General features: G+C 43.8%; 1 protein-coding gene across 37 annotated transcripts in view; it reads left to right on the top strand.

Moving 5' to 3' along the window:
* LPP (LIM domain containing preferred translocation partner in lipoma) overlaps positions 1-20,533 on the top strand; it is a 352,923-nt gene that overhangs the window by 133,721 nt on the left and 198,669 nt on the right. For 24 of the 37 annotated variants that reach the window (XM_085587199.1, XM_085587213.1, XM_085587195.1 and 21 more), the window contains 2 exons: positions 2,999-3,199; positions 4,755-4,796. In XM_085587199.1, the coding sequence (XP_085443325.1) occupies positions 3,007-3,199; positions 4,755-4,796 (235 nt within the window). In that variant the 5' untranslated portion in view covers positions 2,999-3,006. The remainder of the gene's footprint in view (positions 1-2,998; positions 3,200-4,754; positions 4,797-20,533) is intronic. The other 13 variants (XM_085587219.1, XM_085587217.1, XM_085587216.1 and 10 more) reach the window with 1 other exon arrangement.

Below are 20,533 nucleotides of genomic sequence, written 5' to 3'. Positions count from 1 at the left end.
GGCACCACAATGACACTCAGGCAGTGACATGGGTAAGAGTAATTTTAGAGTAAGGGAATTAGTTAGGCCCAAGTTTTCCTGTGCTATTTTAGTTACTTGTGCACATCACAAATTTTCTGCTCCAAAGAGGCTTCTGATAGAAAACCATGCAGTATTGCAGGGAGTGGAGAGAGAGCACTGAATTAGCCAGGGTGCTCCACCATGGAGAAGTCTGCTGAAAGGTGGGGGGGGGCTGTGCTTGTCTGCAACCCACTGTCCCTTACATTTTTCATTGCTTTTGGCATTTACCAGCTAAAATGGAGGTAAAATAATAGCAAGCCCAGAAATTTAGCTTCAGCTTTTAAAAAGAAATGAATTCATTTTCTTTTTCTATGATCTTACAGAGCAGTTAGGCTAAATTTAATTGAGACTGGGGAGCTGGGGCTGGAACAGATGAGGAAAAGGGAACTTGCTGAAAACACTGTCAGGGCACAGATAGCAAAAATGAGTGGCAGTAAATGCATAACAGAAAATGAGGTGAGGAGAAAGAGGAAGAGAAAAGGCTAATGGGGAAACAATTAGAAAATACCACCATTGCCAAAACAAAGGCGTTAGAGGTTTGCTGAGAGAGAGCTGTGTGCCAGTGTACATTCAGCAGCTGAGTTCCAGCACTGTGATCTCCTTGCTGTCCATAGGAGCTGTCTGCTTTCTAAGCTTGTTTGTTGAAATTCTCTCACTGTCTTCAGCCGTGCTCAGTGCTGTGCAACCTGGCTACTGAAGCAACATTCTTGATTTGTGCATCACACAACCCATCCCTGTCATCAGCCCAGCAGACCATGAGAGTTCATTGGTACCAAGGCATGCTGCCTGGGGGTGGTTAAGGAACACTCCAGAACAGGAATGGTGATAATCTAGTCAGTAACGGGATCTTTTTTTATTTTTTAGCTTTAAATCAGCATGGAGGTAATGTCCAGGGTCTGAGGGTGCTTTATTGTGGCAGGAGGCTCTTTCATATCAGATGTCAAGCCAGAGGCTGAAAACCTGTCAGAATTAAACTCCAGTATGCTTTTAGCAATGGGTAAGGTACAGTCATCTTTGGATGTAATAACTCTGCAGAGTGCAGCTTGTCCTGTTTAGCTCTTAAGGCTGACTGCCCTCATTGCTTTCTGCTCTTAAGACCTAGATAGTTGCCTGAGTTTTATTGCTGCTTTTACAGTTTTGAAGGATGGAGGAGGAGGAGGAGGATAGCAGTGTAGGTGAATCTTACTGCTGGAGTGGCAGTCATTTTCCAGGTCCATAGGGGCTGCTGTTGGTAATGGGAAGTGCCAGGCAGTGGGACCATGGTTTGTGTGCCCTCAGCCCCCACTTGTTGTGACTGGTTTCCTCTCCTGCCTTGTGGGGAGGACCTGTCTTTCACTTCTTGCTTTCAGAATGATGCTCTGCACTCTTACTGTGGGGTTGGACAGCAGGCCTGAGAGAGAGAGAAGTCATGTCCTTGAAGCTCAGCCTTGGGTACATCTCTGGGCTGTTCCTGCCATGCTCCTGTCTGCCTTATTTCTAGGCAGCTCCAGTGCCTTCATTTCACTGGTATTGGGTTCCTAGTACAGCAGGTTCACTTCCTAGTGGTAGGAATTGTGAAACCACTGTCTGCACATCAAGCAGTCAGACTGCATGGCCAGGAAGAGACAGAAGTGCTGGGACTGATGTTTGGCACTTGTCAATTCCTCTCTCACACAAGGAGTGATGCAGGTGGAAGATGACCAAAAATTTTCACCTCCTAGTATTGGGTCAGACATTGGGGCTTAAAGTAGAAATTACCTCTCAAGCAGGAAACTGTTTTTTGAAGTAAATTTACTTGTTGGAATAAGCACACTTGTATATCCATCAGTTTTAACAGTCACTACTCTTAGCTGGAAGTGCTCACCCTGCACTACTATGTGGAGACTTTGATCCTAACTCTGATGCACTGATCTTTTTCCATGATGAAATCAAATCTTTCCTGATTGGGTCACAGGTGCCTGCTGGTTTTGGTAGCCTTAAGGGGTTCTGACACCAAAGCAGTGCATGGGCAGAAGGAGCAGGGTGCTCAAGAGCTGCAAAATTACCATTGACTTTTGTCTGTGTGAGATCTTCATTTCTCCATCAAATCTCAAATCCAGCTCCGTAGGACCATCTGATGATACAGTAGGACTAGCATGGCTACCCAGTAAGTGTGGTTTGTGTGTGGTGAAAAGCACTTGTTCATTGGAACAACAGGATTTTTATGAGCAACATTTTCAGCAGCATCTGAACCCAGTTCTCAAAAGTGATGTAGGCTTTTAAGAGGCCAAAGCCAAGATTTTCATAAATAAGTAATGATTTGGGCTCCCTCTGTTTTTTGTTACACAAGTCTAAAAGGAGCCTGGTTGTCAGGGGTTGTGAGATTCTGGCATTTATTCAAAATTGACATGCTTTTAAAATGTCTTAAGCTGGGCATTCAGAAATGGAGGCATCAAGAATGATTAGCTACTTTTGAAATCTGTTTTCTTAAAAGTCTGAGTGAAAATCACTGGGGCATGGGGTCCTAAATGACATGTGAAAAAGTGCTAAAAGTGTATTTTGGAAGTGTGTGTGCCTATCTGTGACTAGACTTGTCCCCAGAGCACCTGCACTGTTGTACATTAATGTACTCAAAAAGGCTTAACAGGGAAAGGCAAATACATCACTACTGTGCTGAATGCAAGGTGGGATTGATGGGCTGCTTCAGGGTATCAGCCTGTCTCTGCTCTTGAAGAGGAAAACAGCAATGATTTTTGCAGGTACCAACAATAACCTGATCAGTAATTCTGACCTGCTGGGGAGAGAAAGATAAATTTGCATCTGAAGTCCTATACATTTGGAATAACGTATTTAAAGTTAAACATGCTTAGAAGGGTTTTGTAGGATTGATTTCACAAACCAGAAAAACAGTAGGATTGCAGCTGTCACTTGCCCAGCCCAAATCCCTAATGTACGTGTGCCTCTCTTTGTGTCTCCCCAGACTGAACCATGTCCCACCCATCCTGGCTGCCACCCAAGAGTACCAACGAGCCTGTTGGCCACGTTACTGCAAGGATGGAGACCACACACACCTTTGGGACTCCCAGCATCTCCGTGTCCACCCAGCAGACCCCAAAGAAGTTTGCGCCTGTGGTCGCCCCCAAACCAAAGTACAACCCATACAAGCAACCAGGAGGTGATGGTGAGTATTTATTTTCTAGGAAGGAACCACAACTGCCTGGTTCAGAGGAACTGACTGCTAACACAGGCTGTTCTTGATTTGCTCTTTGTTGGCGAGTTTGTGAGAGCCTCCCTTTTTCAGGTCGTTCAAATCAAGAAGGATGTGAAGGTATCTCCTCCTTTTGCTCTGGCTAGCTACCCTGCTGAGAAGTGCAGGGCTGGGAGAGGACGTGGGGACAGATTTTCTCGGTTTTAATTGAAAGCAGATGTCCTGTGTCCAGGACTGGTACTTTTCAAGGGGTTTTGCTTGTTTGGTCCCTGCTGGCACATGATGATTCAAGGAGCTTGGGCTCAAACAACCCTTTTCAGTACTGGTTCTTTCACCCTAGCACAGGGAATGCTTTACAAACAAGAGATTCATCTGTGGAATATAAGTATAATCGGGGGTGGTAGTGCATAAATTTGGCCAGTGAGCCTGGAAGTGTTTTCTCTCCAGTCAGCTGGATGAATTGTACTAGTTTTGTTCTTTCCCTCTACCATGGAACACTCTTGAATATAAAATAATTGGGAAGATGTTTAGATGACCAATGGCCTCTGGAGCTGTTACACCAGCAAAACAAATGCCTGCCAGTCACTCTGTGTCAGCCTTCCTCTACTTCTTGCTGTGCAAGTCCTCCTCTCTTGATGCAGTTGAGCAGCAAGTGTGGGATTTGGGTTCCTGGCTTGTGCACACATGCAGGGATGGAGTTTCCAGGAGCAGGAGGGTATGGCTGGGAGCACCTCTGGAACTGGCAACTGGAAACCTGCAAGCTGGAGCACCTGGGATGCCCCTGGCTGACAATAGAGAGTTTGTGATGGAACTACAGCAGAAAGAAGTGAAGGCCAAGGATTCTAGGAGAGAGTGGTAGTTGTTTTGGCAGAGCATGACATTTCTATTCCTGGTGATTTACTGTAGGTAGAAGTGGCGGGAGGTTCTTCCCCTCCTCCCCTCCAAAGAAAAGCTTAGCTGTATTCAAGAAAATTGCCAAACCAGCTTTTGTATTTGGTTTTGGATGCTCTGCATTGTTCCTTCACTACTTTTTCCTCTTTTATGTTGAGTACAATAACATAAATATCATCTGTACATTCTTTCCTCTTTCTGCTCCATCTTTTGAAAGCATATACATTTTCAGGAACACTACAGAGCAATGGAAAAGAGAAAGAAAAACAAAGCAGCGTATTAAATCTTACACTTGAGTGATTTTCTAAAGTTAAGGACATTTTATAGGAAAGTTGGAAAAGCCTGATGAGTGTTTTGGGTATTTTTTGTCTGCCGCTCTAACTTCGGAGAATTCAGAACGAAAAAAGAAAATGTGTTGGAGGGGGAAAAGGAAAGTCATAATGCACCTGTTCTGTTGCTTTCCTTAACAAAACTTAGTGAAAAATAGGAAGAGAAAGACATTTGGAATTTAAAAAGTAAAAAATAATCCATTTCTGAAATGCAAAGAAAATGTCACCTTCAAGTCAAGTGGAAATTCTTATTTTTCTAATTCTTGTGCAATTCAAAATAATAATGGAATATGGTCCTTTTTTCCTAGGAAATCTGTTCTTGATCAGTCAGGATTTTTTGTGTGACAAAGGTCAGTATGTCTTAATTGTCAGTGTTTTAGTGATTGTAGGTCTAATTGTATGTGACTCAGGAACATTATCACCTTCTAAAAAAAATTCTGTGTTTCTTGCCACTTGTGGAAGGAGTTTTCCCAAAGAGCAGAAGAGTCACTGCAGGCTGAGAAGGGGAGACAAGGCACTCAAACATTTCTCATGTAACCCAGAGTGCCTGATCCTGCAAGCAGTCAGGGATTGCTGGGACTGCTGGGAACCAGGAGACACTGGGGAGCTCCCAGGGGACTTTGCCAGTGCCAGTCCCTTTCCTTGTCTGACACTGGGCTTTTAGAGATCCCATCGTTATCTGACAGGCCTAGAAGAGCTAAGGGTTGGCCAGGACCTGGTCAGAGGTAGGCTTAGTGATGTGACAACATGCCTGCAGCTTTAGCTAATCCACTTCCAGAAGGTGACACACTGCTGGTTGCTGTCAGCAGCCCGTGCAAAGCCATTACCATCCATATATAATCCTGAGAACATGAGGCTTCTGGGATCTGCCAGGCGAGGCCTGGGGGGGCAGTGAGAAATAGTTAGCCCAATGTGCTTCATTCACTTGCTATGGCTCCCTTCTCTCCTCCAGGCTCCCAAATTGTTTTTTCAATCACCTCCCTGATTTCTGCAGCAATAATTCAACCTGGGAGATGGCTCCAGACCCCACTGGTTCCCTGCTTAAAGGGACACTGCCATTTTGCCTCAATTTGTCCTCTGTTGGACAGGTCTGTCCCACCTGGTTGGCTGTGAGTCTGTAGGCAGGGGAGCAGCAGCATCCCTCAAGCCCCAGTGTGTTTTCATCCCTCCTACCCTGCCAAAGCTGCTTAACTGGAGGCACATTGGCTTCCCATGCATCCATTTGCTGGAGATGAGTAGGAGCAACAGCTCTGGGGGAGGGTTGTGCTGCTGCTGTTACTGGTCAAGAAGTGGCTGTGTTCATCACAGCCTTGGCTGCCCCAGCAGTGTTGCTGGAATTGGCTCCCTGCAGCCTTTGAAGTATCTGGAATCTCTCTGGGAGACTGACAAATTTATGTTCCTGGTAATTTCTTCAGCTCATTGTTGGTAATGTTTAGGAATGTACATCCTCTGACCTTGAGGTTCTTACTATTATTTTGTAGGTATGTTGCTTGTATGTAGAGGGTTTGTCAAGCTAATCACATTTGTGGTTTTATTTCTTGATCATATTGAAAGCAGAGGGGAAAGACCCTGGAGTGAAAGACTGTGGAGCAGGTGTTATGTATACCTCTCTCTCCCTCCCATCTCCTGCTAAAGCATTTTCTTAGTCTCACCTTGACTTCAATTTTATTTTTTATTTCCTGATACCTGCACAAAACTCAACCAGAAGGTGCTGATTAAAAGCTGCTTAATGGAACTTTAACAGAAGTTAGAAATGGTTACATGACTGAAACAAAATGAAATGGCAACGGCCAGCAGTTTATAAACCAGGAACATTTTACTGTGATTTGAAGCACTCAAGGCATGTGTTCAGACCACTGAAGTAGCAATTTTCGTGGTGCAGCCAGCCCCCCTCTGTGCTGTTTGCCATGCTGAATTGCTGCAGCTTGTTTCAGACCAGATTTATCCACTCATCAAAGCAGAGACAGAGTCTTGTTCTTGCAGGGATCTGCCTGGGGGCCCCTGGGTATGGCTGCAGTAGTAGAAGTAATGATCACAATGGTAATCATCATCAATAAGAGCTGAGCCCTGCTTAGCATTCTGCACAGGTCTGTGCCATGCAGGCAGCCCAAGAGGCAGGCACAGCCTGTTTGTATAGGTCCTTCCAACGCCTGCTGTGGTCTGGGCTGTGTTTCTGGAGGATTTAGTGCTGCCACTCCCCAGTGTGACACTTTGCAGAGGATAAATTTTGCCTGATCTTGGGAGGTGTGAGCACCACAGTTCCTGGGAAGAGCTGGTGCTCATCATCTTGCAGAACTCTGTTTTTGCCCCACAGACAGAGGAGAGAACTGTTCAAGCTTGGGAAAGATGTTTATCGACAAGGTGAACAATTGTGCATTGGCAGGAAGTATAGCTGCTAAGGAATTAGGCTAGAAATCAAAATTAAATGTCCAGACATCTGACCAGTAGCTCTAAAGAGTTTAACTGGGGTCAGGGGTGGTCCTTGCGTGGAGGTAGATGTGTCTGAAGTTTGAAAGCATCTTCTCTTCATGCTAGGACAAGATGAGTCCTGAGATGGGTGAGACATCAACCAGCCATGGGTCCTAACAGTCTGCTTCTTATATATTTGTTTTCTTTCTCCATGCTCATGTGTTTGGTGTTGCCCTCCCTCTTTTCCAGCAGACCCTGTCCATCAGTGTGCACAGTGGGTTTTGTCCTACACCAAAAAACTCTTAAAGGAGCTAAGATTTTTTTTCTGAGGAGTTGGTATTAATTTTGTTTCATTTAAAAGCAGTGGATGCCCTATCATTTAAAGTGCTCAGGGTCAGGTTGGACAGGGCCTTGAGCAACCTGATTTAGTGAAAGATATCCCAGCTGATGGCAGGGGCTTTGTATTGTATTGTTTTTTAAGGTCTTTCCTATCCAAACCTTTCTGTGGTTGGTCTTCCTCCTTTTCCTGCCACTTCTCTCTTGCTCTTCAGCTTTTAGACTTCAGTTGGTATTTCAGCATCTTCAACAGAGCTGGAGCCTTAGGGAAACACTGCCACACAGCTGTTCCCATCTATGCTGGGCTCTGGAAGATAGAAAGGATTTATAGCTTGCAGATGAAGCAAATTCCATCTTTGCCTTAGTTCCAGAAAATGGGGCCTCACCCTGCAGGGCAGAGTAAGGAGGCATCTGGTGTGGGGTGAAATTGGTGATAGCTGATCTGCTGGCTTTGTGCCTGCTACTGTGGGCCTGGTGCTGCTGGGCTGGCACTGGGCGTTGTAAAGCCAGAGCTGGGGGCTTCAGAAATGTGTAAAATCTGTTGTCAGTCAGAAGTACTCAGAAGAGCCTGAGTCAGGGCCACTGGATGGCTTGGGAGCAGTGAGTTACAAACTTTGCAATATGAGTTGCCTTTTGGTTTGGATGCTTTTGGTTTGAATCTTGTTTCAGTATCCACAAAAGTTCTTTCCCCCCTTTCCTCCAAATAAAGCTCTGCAAGTCCAGCAGAAACGAGACTGTGCTGAAACAGGTGGAGCACAGTGGTGATCTGGGGAGGCTCAGCTGGATTGCAGGGCTGGGCTTTGCAGCCCAGCATTTGTGAGCACTAGTGCAGCTCCCTGGGGATTGAATATAGCTCCTCTGCCACTGTGTGCAGTCACTTGGAGGATGATTTCATGGTGGTAGAGAAGGAATGTACTTCTTACCAATAAGTGCCAGATCATTGAATGGCTTCCAGGAGTTCTCCTGCTCCTGCAAAGATGATTCTTTCCACATGTCTGTTGTTCATATGAACAGGACCATGTGTTTTTCTCAAGCTGCCTGGAACAGGCTGAGATGCTGCAGTGCCAGCCCTGGTCAGAAAGGGATGTGCAGCAGCATCCCTCACAGGGCAGTCATTCTGTTTGTGGGGCTGCCCAGGACTTGGAGGTGCCTCTCTGTCACCCTGGGGCTCTCAGGACATGCTTTACAAAATTAGCCTCTTTAGTTTATGCTGTTGGGTACTTCCAAATTCAGTATTTATTAGTGCTGATATCTTTCCTTCTAACTGCCATCCTTTATGAAAATAGTATCTGCAGAAACAATATGGATTTAATAATGGAAACTTAGCAAAGGGATGAGCCTCAAAGCAATCTCCTCCTTTCTCCTTCCTTTCCTTGGGCACCTTTCAGATATGGTGAACAACAGGTCTCATGTGAAGGCCTTTGAGGTTATAATTGCCTTTTTAAAAACCATCTCCTTCCATTTACCTTGGTTGGAGGAGTAGGCAAGTGACTCATGGGAGAAGGCAAAGGAGCAGGACCAGCTCCAGGGCAAGGCTATGCCATGGACACCAGTGTGTGTTCTTCAACCCAGCTGATCCAGGTTTCTCAGAGCTTGACTCTCTGTGCCCTCCTCTTCTTCATGGGTGTGGAGGCCTTTGAGCACTGGTGAGTTATGTTCTGCTGTGTCTGTAGGAGACTGGGGGCATGAACTATCAGGCTGTTTGTTGTTTTGCTGATGTGTTTTGGGGTTTTTTTTCCAGGCAGATGTACCTAGTAGGTTTTGTTTGCAGCAGCTGCTCTCAGTAGCTGTGTCTTAATTTTTGAAGCTTGGGTATGGATTTATTGGACTAGCCACCCTGTGTTATAGCTGTGCTGTTCCCTGCCCTGCAGTCTTTGACAGTTCATAGAAGCCAACATGATCCAGTCTATTCATTATTTGTATTGAGAGTACTGAAAGAATAAATTCAAGCTGACCTGAAAGATTCTGTGGTTTTTTTTGTTTGTTTGTTTGTTTTTTTCCCTGGTTGCCTCTGCTGGCTCTGTTCCATAGCAGGAGAATTCTCACTTGTGGAAGGGCTGTGCTGGCTGAGAGGCAGAGGGGTGTTGTACCTGCTCCTTGAAGTATCTCAGGAGCTTCTGCAGTGCTGTGCTGGTTGTTGGAGGAAGGCTGAGGTGCAGGCACAGTGAGCTGTCTCATCCATGCTCCTGTGGTGGTTTTGTGTGTGCATTGTTCAACACTAACATCAGATAATGCAATTATCCAGAGCTGGACAGCTAGCAGGAGCTGGCTGTCTTGCATATGTCAGGAGTTATGTCTGTGGACCACTGCTGCTGCCCAGTTGAGAGATGGGAATACACTGTTTACTCTGAGTTGAGTCCTGGCAGTACCAGGGTATTTCCAGTGGGATCTGATGGTCCCTCTCTTGCTCCTCATCTCTGCCACTAGCTGGAAAAAAATTCATTGATTCTTCATGGGGGTCACAGTGTCTCAGTGGTGGGACAAAAAGACAGGATGAGAAGTGCTCTAACACTTTTATGGTCCCATCAATTGCAATGGATGATGTGGAACCATCCTCTCACAGCACTGAGCTCATGTTGAAAAATGAAGTTTGAATAAAGAGGTAACTTTACTGTTTCAAGTCATCCTGGCTGGTCCTGACCATAGCCTCCCTGTTAGTGCTTGTTTCTTATAGAAACCTTTTTTAAAGTGCATATTATAAACTTTTAAAGTATTTTTTAATTCTTCTCTCATTTTTCTATGTGTTTCTTGTACTGAATGAGATGTAACAAATGAAGCAATACTTTATTCATTAGTGTCAGAACTGCATCATCCACAGGCTCTTACGAAATGCAGCTGGTGAAAATGATCTTGAAACTCCAGGCCACTTTGTGGTGGGCTTGCTGCCTTCACACAGGAGCATTTAAAGCACCTGAACACTGCAGAATGAGTGGGAAGGGGGGGGTCCCTAGCTGTGAAGCAGTTTGGGGCACCCTTTTGGAAGTGTCCATTGATTTCTCTCAAAGCACATCCTCCCTCCTGTTGGTTAAAAGAACTGAGTGAAACCAGTTGGAAATGAGTGGTGGTTCTCATTTGTATAAAACTGGATTTAAGCTGCCCCAAGCAAGCTGGGCCATGTTGAAGAGGGATGAGATCAAGCTGGTGCCTTTGTGCCTGGGCAGCATTGCTCCACTCAATAACTTCTGAGTTACAGGCACAGGGATTTTTGCCCAGTTGTCCCCAGCACAGTGACCACTGTCAGGACCTGTGAGTTTATTCACCAGTGTGAATAAACTGTCTCTATTTGGGGCCTTCTGTCTTGTTAGCATTCATCCCAAAAGTTGTTTTGTTGGATAGCGGTGTCTGCATCTACTTTATTTTTTTATTTTATTTTATTTTTTTTTTTGCCAGAGACAAATCCATAGAACTGTGTCTTGGCTTTGCTTTCAGGATGAGCATTTTGTTTTTTGAAATACCACCTTAGAGAAAGGCCCTGGGAAGTATGCAGCATAAAACAAATGCATAAAAACTGTTATTGAACTAGTATACTTATCTGTAGTTCATAAAATGTCAAGTCAAGCCACCAAGTTTTATTAAGTATTCTGACTGTGTTTTGTTAGAATTACAAATATTAAATTTTTACATGCTCTGGAACACAATGCCTCTTATTTGGGAACTACTTGAAGTAGTGCCTAGCCTTGGGTTTCATTTTGGTGAGTGAGCTTGTATTTTCTCAGTTATTTGGTATCATAAAGCAAACATTACACTTCTCAGCAGGTAGATTCTTAATTTTTTTCTGCCCTGACTATTTCTTCTCATTTTCTTTTCTGCTGTCTGTCTGTTCTTCCAAGATACTATATTTAATTTTTCCACTTCATTATTTCAAACATCAAATAGTGATTCATCTTAGCAGTGGCCTGTTCTGTGAACCACAATAGTTTGGGTAGAATAAAGAAAACGGGCAAAAAAGGGAAGGGAAAAAGAGAAAGAGAAGATGTTTCTGACACAACTGAAATGGAAGGGAAGTATCATTTAATAACCTGAATTGCAAACCTCTGTCATCAACCATATCAAACCTTCTGTTAAACAGATAATGTTTGTTCTGTATGTAGTTTTACAGGGCTGTGGTTCCCAGTCAAAGCAAGAGAGCAATGCTAATGCAGAAATAGCTTGAATTCAAGCAGGCAGCACTTGTCCCGTTTATTTTAAGCTGAAATGTTAACATCCTCCAGATGCTAGTCTGTTAAATAATAATAATTGTTATACAACAGTTAACAGTCTAGTAATATTTAATTTTTTTTGCTGTTCTTCACACAATGCTGCTCTTCTACTCACTGGAAACCAACTATTACAGTAAAGGATTATATGTATGTTTTTCCTTTTCTCTGCCTAAAGCTTTTTTATTTTGCCAGGCTGAGTCCTGCTAAATCAGAGCAACCAGTAAATGTCTATTGGATTATATTACAGGTTGGTGTAATAAAAGGTTGGAGGAATGAATGAGCAGCTCTTGAAGCCACCGAAGCTGTACTTGTGGCCAAAGAGCAGGCATTTCTAGCAGTGAATCCTACACAATTACAATCTGGACTAAGTATGCAAGGCCTGAAATGTTTGTTGCTAAGCAAAGCATGTTTATAGATGGACTTGGCACAGGAATTGGGGGTCTGTGAGCAGGACTGAGAATCCTGTGGTGGTTCTTTGCCTGGGGAGGGCAATTTTGCAGGAGATGAGCAGGAATCTGCTCTAGATCCTGATAAGCAGTAAGCTAGTTTCCTACTATCTGAAAATTCCCCTTCTGACTTCTTCTTTAACCAGCACGCACACTGCAAAGTTTTCTGTGGAAGAAAGTGCAGGAATGCTCCAGGGGCTCGACTGGGGATTTACCCAAACTATTTGAGGAGCTGAAGTGCAGAAGACTCGCATGTCTCTTTCAAGTCTTAATTCCTGTGATGACAATGACTAAGGAAAGGTTTTGGTTTCTTCTAGATATTACCCAAATTGTAAAGCCAAGCCTGCTCTTAAGGGCTGGTGGATAGGAACTGCACTGTCATGACAGCTGGCATTTGTTGTGCCAAGCACTGAATTTATGGGAAATGACATGGAGATGAGGAAGGAACCTGTGCTCTGGGTCATCTCTGTTACAAGGCCCACTTGAGAAGTTTTATCAACTGGTATTTCTGAGCACTTGGCATTACTTGCCGTGTCAGGGTCTGCCCAGGAGTCCTGCCACAAGAGCTGTCCTGAGTGAGCTGGTGGGAGGAGAGGAGGCCCTCAAGAGTATGAAAATGATTCCAAAACAGTGTGGGTAAACACAGTCTTTTGAAAGTAGGTTTAATAGAAGAAAGTAAAGAAGTTTGAAGTTTATGTTATAATAAGTGAATGTGATGAGGATTGAATTCTTTCTAAGTGGAGACTGATAGTCTCTGAGGTTCATGCCCAGATTCTTAGAAAACCAGTTCTTTGGTTGTCAACAAAATCTACTTTCCTCAGCTTTTTGCCCCATGTACTCCTCCGTACAAGCTCTCAATTTGTGCTCCAATTTTCCTATCTCCTCCACTGGTTCCATCAACTCTTCTTTTTTGCAGAGGACACAGTGCCAGGCTGTGGCTGCTTCTGCATGAGCTCAGAGCCTCTTGGGCATCCCTTGGGACCTCTGGACACCTACAGCTGGATCTGTTTCCAGCTGCTTTCCTTATCCAGAGCAAGCCAGCTCTTTGTAGGACCAGTTTACCTCTTAGCCTCTCAAGTGTCACAATCAGCTTTACAACCCTTCAAGGGAATGTTCTGACCCAAACTGTGCTGCGTATTTGCAAAGTTTATTTTTCAAGAAGGTAAAAAGGAGTAGTCATTGTTCCTAGGCCACTTCCTAGGAATGGTAAGAAAAGGAAAGTTGCTCAGTGAGGATCCAGTAACACCGTTCTGGCTGTCAGACAGTGAAGCACAGGAGGAAAAAGTCAATTCTTCTCCCTTCCCAGTCCTGTGATTTAAAATGTTTGAACGTGCACTTCAGAAGCTGGGGAAGTAAAAGCCCCCAGTTGTGCCTGGAGACTCTCCAAAGGCCATGGCAAGCAAAGGGGCTGCGGAGTGTTAATACAGTCCATCATTTTGTAACAAGCCCAATGCTCTTGTCTGAGCCGTGTCAGGCTGTTGTCTGCACGCTGTCTTTGCTGATCACAGTAATCGGGTCATAAGAGAGGGAGAAGTAATAGCACGTCTCTTAGCAACCAGCCCCAGGAGAAAGAGAAAATTACTCAAACAGACTATCCAGCCAGGGAAGTAGAAAGATGAAATTTTCTGAAAGTCTGTTGGAAAGTGCTCAGGGACATAATTCTTTTATGTGTGAGATCCTTACAGGCTGGATCCAATGGCATCAGACTTTGTTTTTTTCCTTGTTGTCTTTCTGGTAAACTTTTATTTTTAATTGGTCTCAGAAAAAAAAAAAAATGGGGGAAGAACTCAATGAAACAGATACATTTTGAAAACATAAGGGACATATTTTTGTATTTTTGAAAATGCCAAGGAGGTGGGAGGGAGAGGAGGTCAGTGTGTCTCAGGCAGGAGACGAGGAGAGCCTCTTATCTCTGCACGAGTTCTTTGAATGCTTCCCATGTCACTGCTTTCGAGCCAAAGCACGTTGCTGTATCTGCCAACGCTGCGGTGGCATGTGCAAAACAAACTTGTTGGGTCTCCATTGCATTGCACAGAGTGTCATGTCTCATGAGTGTCACAGGCTGAGCTGTGCTGATTGACAGCTTGGCAGAGAGCTGGACCCGACCTGCCCTCCCTGGGAGAGCCTGGCTGAGAGGCCAGGCAGAGCAGGTACTGCTTGAGTTCCTGCCAGCAGCCTTTTTCCCATTATCCTGTTTTTTTGTCCTCATCTAAGGTACTGATTTGTGTAAGACATGTAGGGAAACATTTCTGAGGCTGTCTCAATGACCATTTGGCCAATGTTGGCCCCAGGTCTTAGAGGGAGGGTAGTGGTAGGAGCAGTCCGGAAGTCATAGTAATAAATTGAAGCATTTGCAGCTTGTGTGTGGGATGGGGACAAGTATGTGTGCTTGTATCTTATACTTTCAAAAATTTATTTTTCATTCCAGATATTGTACTTCTGTGGTCAGCTGGTCTGCATCCTCCCCAGTGGGGTATGCTGGCTGCTTAGGGAAGGGGACCAGGCCTGATGGTCTGCCCACCCTTGCTAAGCAAGACCATAAATCTGTGTGTATTTAATGGAAAGAAAGTGAAATACTCTTAAAAATGGTTGTGAGTGCCCAGATTTGTGATTGCATCCTTAAAACTATTGTAGGGACAAAAATCTTCCTGAAAGCTTGGCTTAGTCCCTGGCTTTGAGGACACATCAGGGCACTGTTGCATGTGGAGGGGAACAGACACTGATCCAGGTACTAGTCCATGTCCTTCCTCTGCTTTTGTGTGCTCTGTGATACTAGGGCATGTCTACTTTATGCAGGGGGACCAGCTCACTTCTGCAGATGATAGTTTGACTATCAGTAACAGATCTACTTGCAGATTCATGTGGTTTACTGAAGGGTACAGCCATTCCCCCAAATCAGGATCCTGGACAGTTGGGTAAAAGGTCTGGGCTGATCTGGACTGCTGTGGTTGAGTTGTTGTTGGTACCTGGGTTCATTCAAGTCTTGCTGAGGAGCCTTGGAGACAAGGAAATTATCCTGGAAATTATCTGTAGAAGGGAGAAGAAAAAACATAACCTTGCAGCTGCACAGAATATCTTAGGAGCAATTCCTACCTACTGTCCAAGAAAAGTGAGATAAGGAACACTATTAATTGTGACTTCTTCCAAGAAAATCATAGAGACTCCTGATTTACTGTCTTGTCATAAAGAAGAAAGACTTTTTTCCTTAAAAGTTTAGTAATTTAAGAATTCCCTTGCTATTTTTGTGAGTACCAGTAAGTGATGTTTCCTGGAAATTTTCCCCCAACTTTATAAATATCACCCCATGGCTTACAGAAGTGACTCAGTTTGGGAAGTCAACACCAGGCACTTCCTCAGCACAGCCTGGCAGCCCCCCAGCTGGAGTGCTCAACTTCTTCAAAATTGCTAATTGGTTCTTAATTTGCAGTACAGTTGGGCTTCTTCTTGAAAACTGAATTCCTGTTGCTCATTCTGACCTTCTTGTCATGTTAGAGATGATGGCACAGGGGGGCAGAAGAGGCTGAAGCACAGTTTGACTCTGGAAGGTTGTAATTGGTATTTTGAGGTGCCACCTTTTCTCTGGATAACAAGCTCATTGAATGACCCCAACTGACAGATAGATGAAATGCTTCTAATTGCCATATCTCACTGTCCTGGGACCGAGATTATCTCACAGACCTTGCTTTTGTAATTGGGTCCTTTCTTACTTCCCATTACACTTTTGACATCACTTTTGTACCAGCTGGGCACAAATAAGAGCCGTTTGTAATTTTTTGTATGGTGCCCAAGGAGAAATAGAACCTGGCTTACTGAATTAATTCTACAGGCATAGGGGGAAAATTACACTGGGAGCTCAGGTCTGACACAGCTGTCTTACGTAAAAATAAATTTATAAAGACAAGAGGCAATGCACGAGGGAAGTGTGAGTTGGGTAAAATCACAGTTGGTCTGTATCTCCTCTGGTATCAGCATGGACAGGATACCATGCAGTTGTACCAGATAATGCATGAAGCATTGCAGTATCTTCCTCATCTTCTGTTTGGTCTATTCAATGCCTTAGATTTGAATTAAATTCACAGTTGATCTCTTCTTGTTAACCCATCCCTGCCCACAGTGATCCTGCAGAATCTGGCACTGTAACCCTTTTCTACAGCTGAAAATTCAGTTTGGTTTGTAGCAGAACACTTGACTGATGTCTCTTGGTGCCTGTGTGTATGTAAAAATGGGACAATAGGCCCTCAAGAGGGAGAGATCACCTTGTGGCAGCAGGAGGGGGTTGGACTGGTGCATCTCTGGCTGCCAGATCTCTAGATTTTGTTCATACATCCCTTATTAGGGTAAAGAGTCTTTCAGACTCAGCTGCAGGAGCGATTGGTTGGGCTGAACCTGAAAACTTATGATAATTAAAACATTTCTCCATGCCAGTAAATCATACTTACTGGATAGAAGAAGAAAATACTTTACATTTAACAGCTAATCCAACACAAGGGATGTGATGCGTGACCACAGCTGAGATACCTCTGTAAACAAAGTTGGACTTTTTAAACAAGAAATCTCCCAATCACCGTGATTCCATTCTGAATATATTGTTTTTTCCTGAGATATCATGGTGACAAGCTAATGGAGGGTCCGTTTGCCTTTTTATGCTTTCTCATCTGGGAAAACCATATTCCCATTTCTGGTGTGCATTTAGCACTGCCTCTTTGCGTCCAAAAGCGCTCTGGCTAATGATCCCTTTTGCCTCAGTGAGAATGTGTTTTGTAACTGCAGTAGGGAAACAAATAAAAGAGAAATAAAGAAGCAGGGTGACTATTTTGGGAGATGAGCTTTCGCTTGGTATGTTGATTTTCCAAGGAGATATGGCACATCCAGTACCTCGTGTAAGTTGACCATCCAGCATGGCATGGGACTGTGGAGTGGGAATATTCCATTTTAAGATTCTGTTGGGCAAGACATGGGCTCATGTTTGATGAATGCTGCCAACTATTTGAAGTGCTGTGAATTCGACCTGTGAAACTGGAGGCGGAGGTGACACAAATAGGAGAATCTGGACCTAAATGTCAGGGCCTAAAGGTCACTTTTCATCAGAGCAAAGTGCAGTTGTCACCACAAATGTGGGGCTGCAGGAAGGGCATTGTGAGGCTCCCTGTCTATTTGATCTATTGCTACTTGACCAAATATACTTAGTTTACACTAAGCCCAGAGGGTTTTTTTCTGAAAAACCTGTGTAGTAAATGTGGTTCTGATCTTAGGACTGAAACTCCCACTTTTTTTTTGGTCTTATTTTTTTTCCCCTGTGGTCCAAGAGCTGTGAAGAAGTTTCTGGGCATTTGGACAGTGACTGAGATAAAACTGAAATCAGAGCTTTCTCATGCAGCAGCTCTGGCTCCATCATGTCCAGAGTAATGAAAACTCTTTATGAGAGGAGCTGGAAAACTCATGAGGCATGAGAAAGAGCAGAAGGATGCATCTTATTTCTCTAAGCATTTAATTGCAAAATCTTTTCACTGCTTATTAAAATGATTAGTCAAGACTATTGGAAGGCAGTGAATGTCTATTTGTGGGAACTAGAAAAGGTTTGATTGTGTCAGATATCTTACCTCCTTGTTTTCCTTCTCTATTGCAAACGGTAAATGATTAAAATGAGGGTGTGTTTTGAAAAGAAGGTTTCTAAAGAGAGCTTGGAGGATTCTGTTCTTGTTTATTAATTATTTTGTATGGAATAATCACCATTTGCAAGTGGCCAAGAAGCAACAAAGCATTTGTTTGCTACTCCCAGTGCTTTCGCACGCTGTTTGGGAATGAAATCTTGATTTTGTCTGGTTGTCCCTCATTCAGTGGTACTGCAGGGCACATTTCCCTCTGACACTTGCACAGCCCAGTTGCTGCTTGGTTAGGTCAGTGGTGGCTCCTCTGAGAGGATTTGTATAGAGGAAGACCTAAAGCCAGATACTTCTTGTCAGGGGTGGCCCACTAGAGCTGAGAAAAGGCACAGCCTGCAAGGAAATAAAACACTTTTAGCTTTAGGCAGTAGCTCCAGTTTTTATTTGGAATAATCTGCACCGGGACACAAAAGTGTTTACTGTGAAAATGTCAGTTTTATATCACTGTATCAATGTACTTTTAAAATATTTGTTTGAAAACAGGAGAATGGGGTTTTCTGTCTTTGATTAAATATTTTCCTGTTAAGCTGTGTCCCAGGGGGCTTATTCACATCTTGTACTCCAGCTGTGGGCTGATCTTCATGGGCACAGGATTTGTTTCACAGTTGGCTGGCACGTGGAGATCAGGGACTGCTGGAGTCTCAGTGGGAGCTGTGTGTTTGTAGCTCTCACATGAGTTAGTAAGTGGAGTAAAGCTGGAATCACTGTATTATCTTCAGGTCACCCTATTGACTCCAGTGAATGTCACTGATCACAATTTTGTCACTTCCTAGTCACCCTGTGTGTGCTAGTAATGTTAAGAAGGCATCTTATGCCCCAAGGGGGTTCTTACTGAACTGCTCAGGTCTCAGGATCAGGAGCATGGTGCTTTCAGTGCAGGTGGGCTGGTGGGTTTGTATGGGGCAGCTGCACAAGGCCCTCCTTGGGGCTTGGGATGTTGCTGTTAACATAGTGGAGAAACCTGATCCATTTCTCATCATCTTGACATGTTCTTCATCGACATTGGTACCTGATGAACGAAGCATTGCCTCTCAGACTCCATTGACACATTGTCTGTTGCCTGTCACGTCATAAATCTCCCTGTGAAGCTCTAAGTAAACACCCCTGGGTGGAATCAGCAGGTCATTTTTGTGGCATTTCTTGTCAACTAAACAATAATTCATTAAAAATTTAATGACTCTTTTGCTCTGGAGAGGAAAAAAAGAGAGCTGGCGCCTGTCTTTCAAGTTTCTGTCTTGTTTGGCAATTTTTGTTTTATTTTGGAGATCTTTTTATATTTTATTTTGAAGGAAATCAGGTTGATAAACTAAAAGAAAGCCAGCTTATTACAAAAAGCTTGAGTGCTTCTGAGAACATTTAAAACAAGGATGACTAGAAATGACCTTTCCATCCTGAAGCGAACTTTAAGCGTATTCTCCCTTTGGCATTTCTAATGATAGACTTTCCATCTGGTCTTTGCTTAAAAGCTAAGATGCAGCTTGGTTTTTTTCACATAAAAACTGTACATACTCTAAAATTAATCCTCTTGATCATTTCACTTCAGGGAGAGGAGTGCAGAAACTCTGGGAATATTTGCTTATTTTTAGCAACTCCAGTCCTCCTGAGAGCAGATTCTTTTTGTCCCAAATAAAGTAGATTCTGATTTGAGGGAACCCTGGATTTCCCTCTGCTTAAATCTGGGGAGATTATACCCTCTAGAGGAGATTTTTAATGGAAATTTAAGAGATGTTAGTGGCTCTGGTGGGATCTGAATCAGTGAGGAGGGATTTGTGGTTACTTTAGCTACCCTGGGCAATACTGTAATTTCTAGCACTGAGAGTTCCCTGCTCCCAGTTTCCCATAGTGATTCCCCCAAGCTGAATGTACAAGAGGGAAATCCTAGCAAAATGAATGCTTCAGGGAAGAACTGCGGATCTCCTGAGAGCAACCACTGCAACCATTTAGCCTCATTTCAGCAAAATCTTTGGGGAAACTTCCTAAACAAATCATTTTGCTTAGCAAGGCATTCCACCAAATGCCTGATTTGATACATGCTTTGTGAAGGCCCGTGGGACATAACATTTAAGAATGCACTTGAACTTAAGAGTGTAACTGAGCCCCTGCTGCATGCAAGCACGTGCATGCAGGAGGGGAATGTTTCTCTGGATCACGTGTAGGAACATCAGACAGCAGATTTTAATTTTTTTTTTCTTCCCTGTAATGCTGATTGCCATTGAATGCATTTCCTCTCTCTCTGGTTATTTTTGGGGGTTTTTTTGGTTGGTTGGGTTTTTTTCTTTTTCATCCTTCTATTCAATGAAATGCTACAAAAATACATGTAGGTGGGAGATTACTGGTGAGCCATCCATTCCTCAAATGTTTTTCTGGTGGGAACAGCCAAAAGTAAATTTGTTAGCAAAGTCACATTTCTATCAGCGCTGCGTATGTGGCATGCATAGAAAACAGGTTTTCTGATGCCAGGTTTTCTGAGCATCAAGGAGGCTGCAGAACAGCAGATGTGCTTTGGGGCTTTTGGCAGGTACTTTCTGAGGGTATTGGCATTTTTGCTGCAGGTTCTTCTGGTGACCAACTTTATTAAAACAATGGGAGGGAGAAGGGATGTTATGGATAATGGAAGAGAACAATTCTGGCACACGTAGCTTCCTCTTCATAAAGCTGTTTTTCCCTTGAGGCAATATATCTTGCGTCTTATGGGAAGGAAATCTTACAATATAAAAGGAAGTCTGAACTGCTTACCAGTGAATTTAGAAGCGTAGCACTTGGATTCTTTTCATGAAGAGATAAAATGGGGCCTGTTCCAGTATATTAGGGAAGCTTTTTTAAGATGCTTCTCCAAAAATAGGAGGACTCTGGGAATCACTACTTTAAAATAATATCTGTGGGTGGCTTATGTTAATATTCCCAGAACCTTTGGGGATGTGTGCTCAGTGTAACAAAGGTGTTCAGAGAGCAAGAGCAGCAGCAATTTGGTATCTTTAGCCTGGGCTGCAGGGCAGGGGAGGATGGCTTTGTGTTCCTGGGGATGCCTCTGACG

This window comes from Lonchura striata, chromosome 9, assembly GCF_050655825.1.
Source record: "Lonchura striata isolate lonStrDom1 chromosome 9, ASM5065582v1, whole genome shotgun sequence".
NCBI lineage: Eukaryota > Metazoa > Chordata > Aves > Passeriformes > Estrildidae > Lonchura > Lonchura striata.
This window is presented reverse-complemented; position numbering and strand designations above follow the sequence as displayed.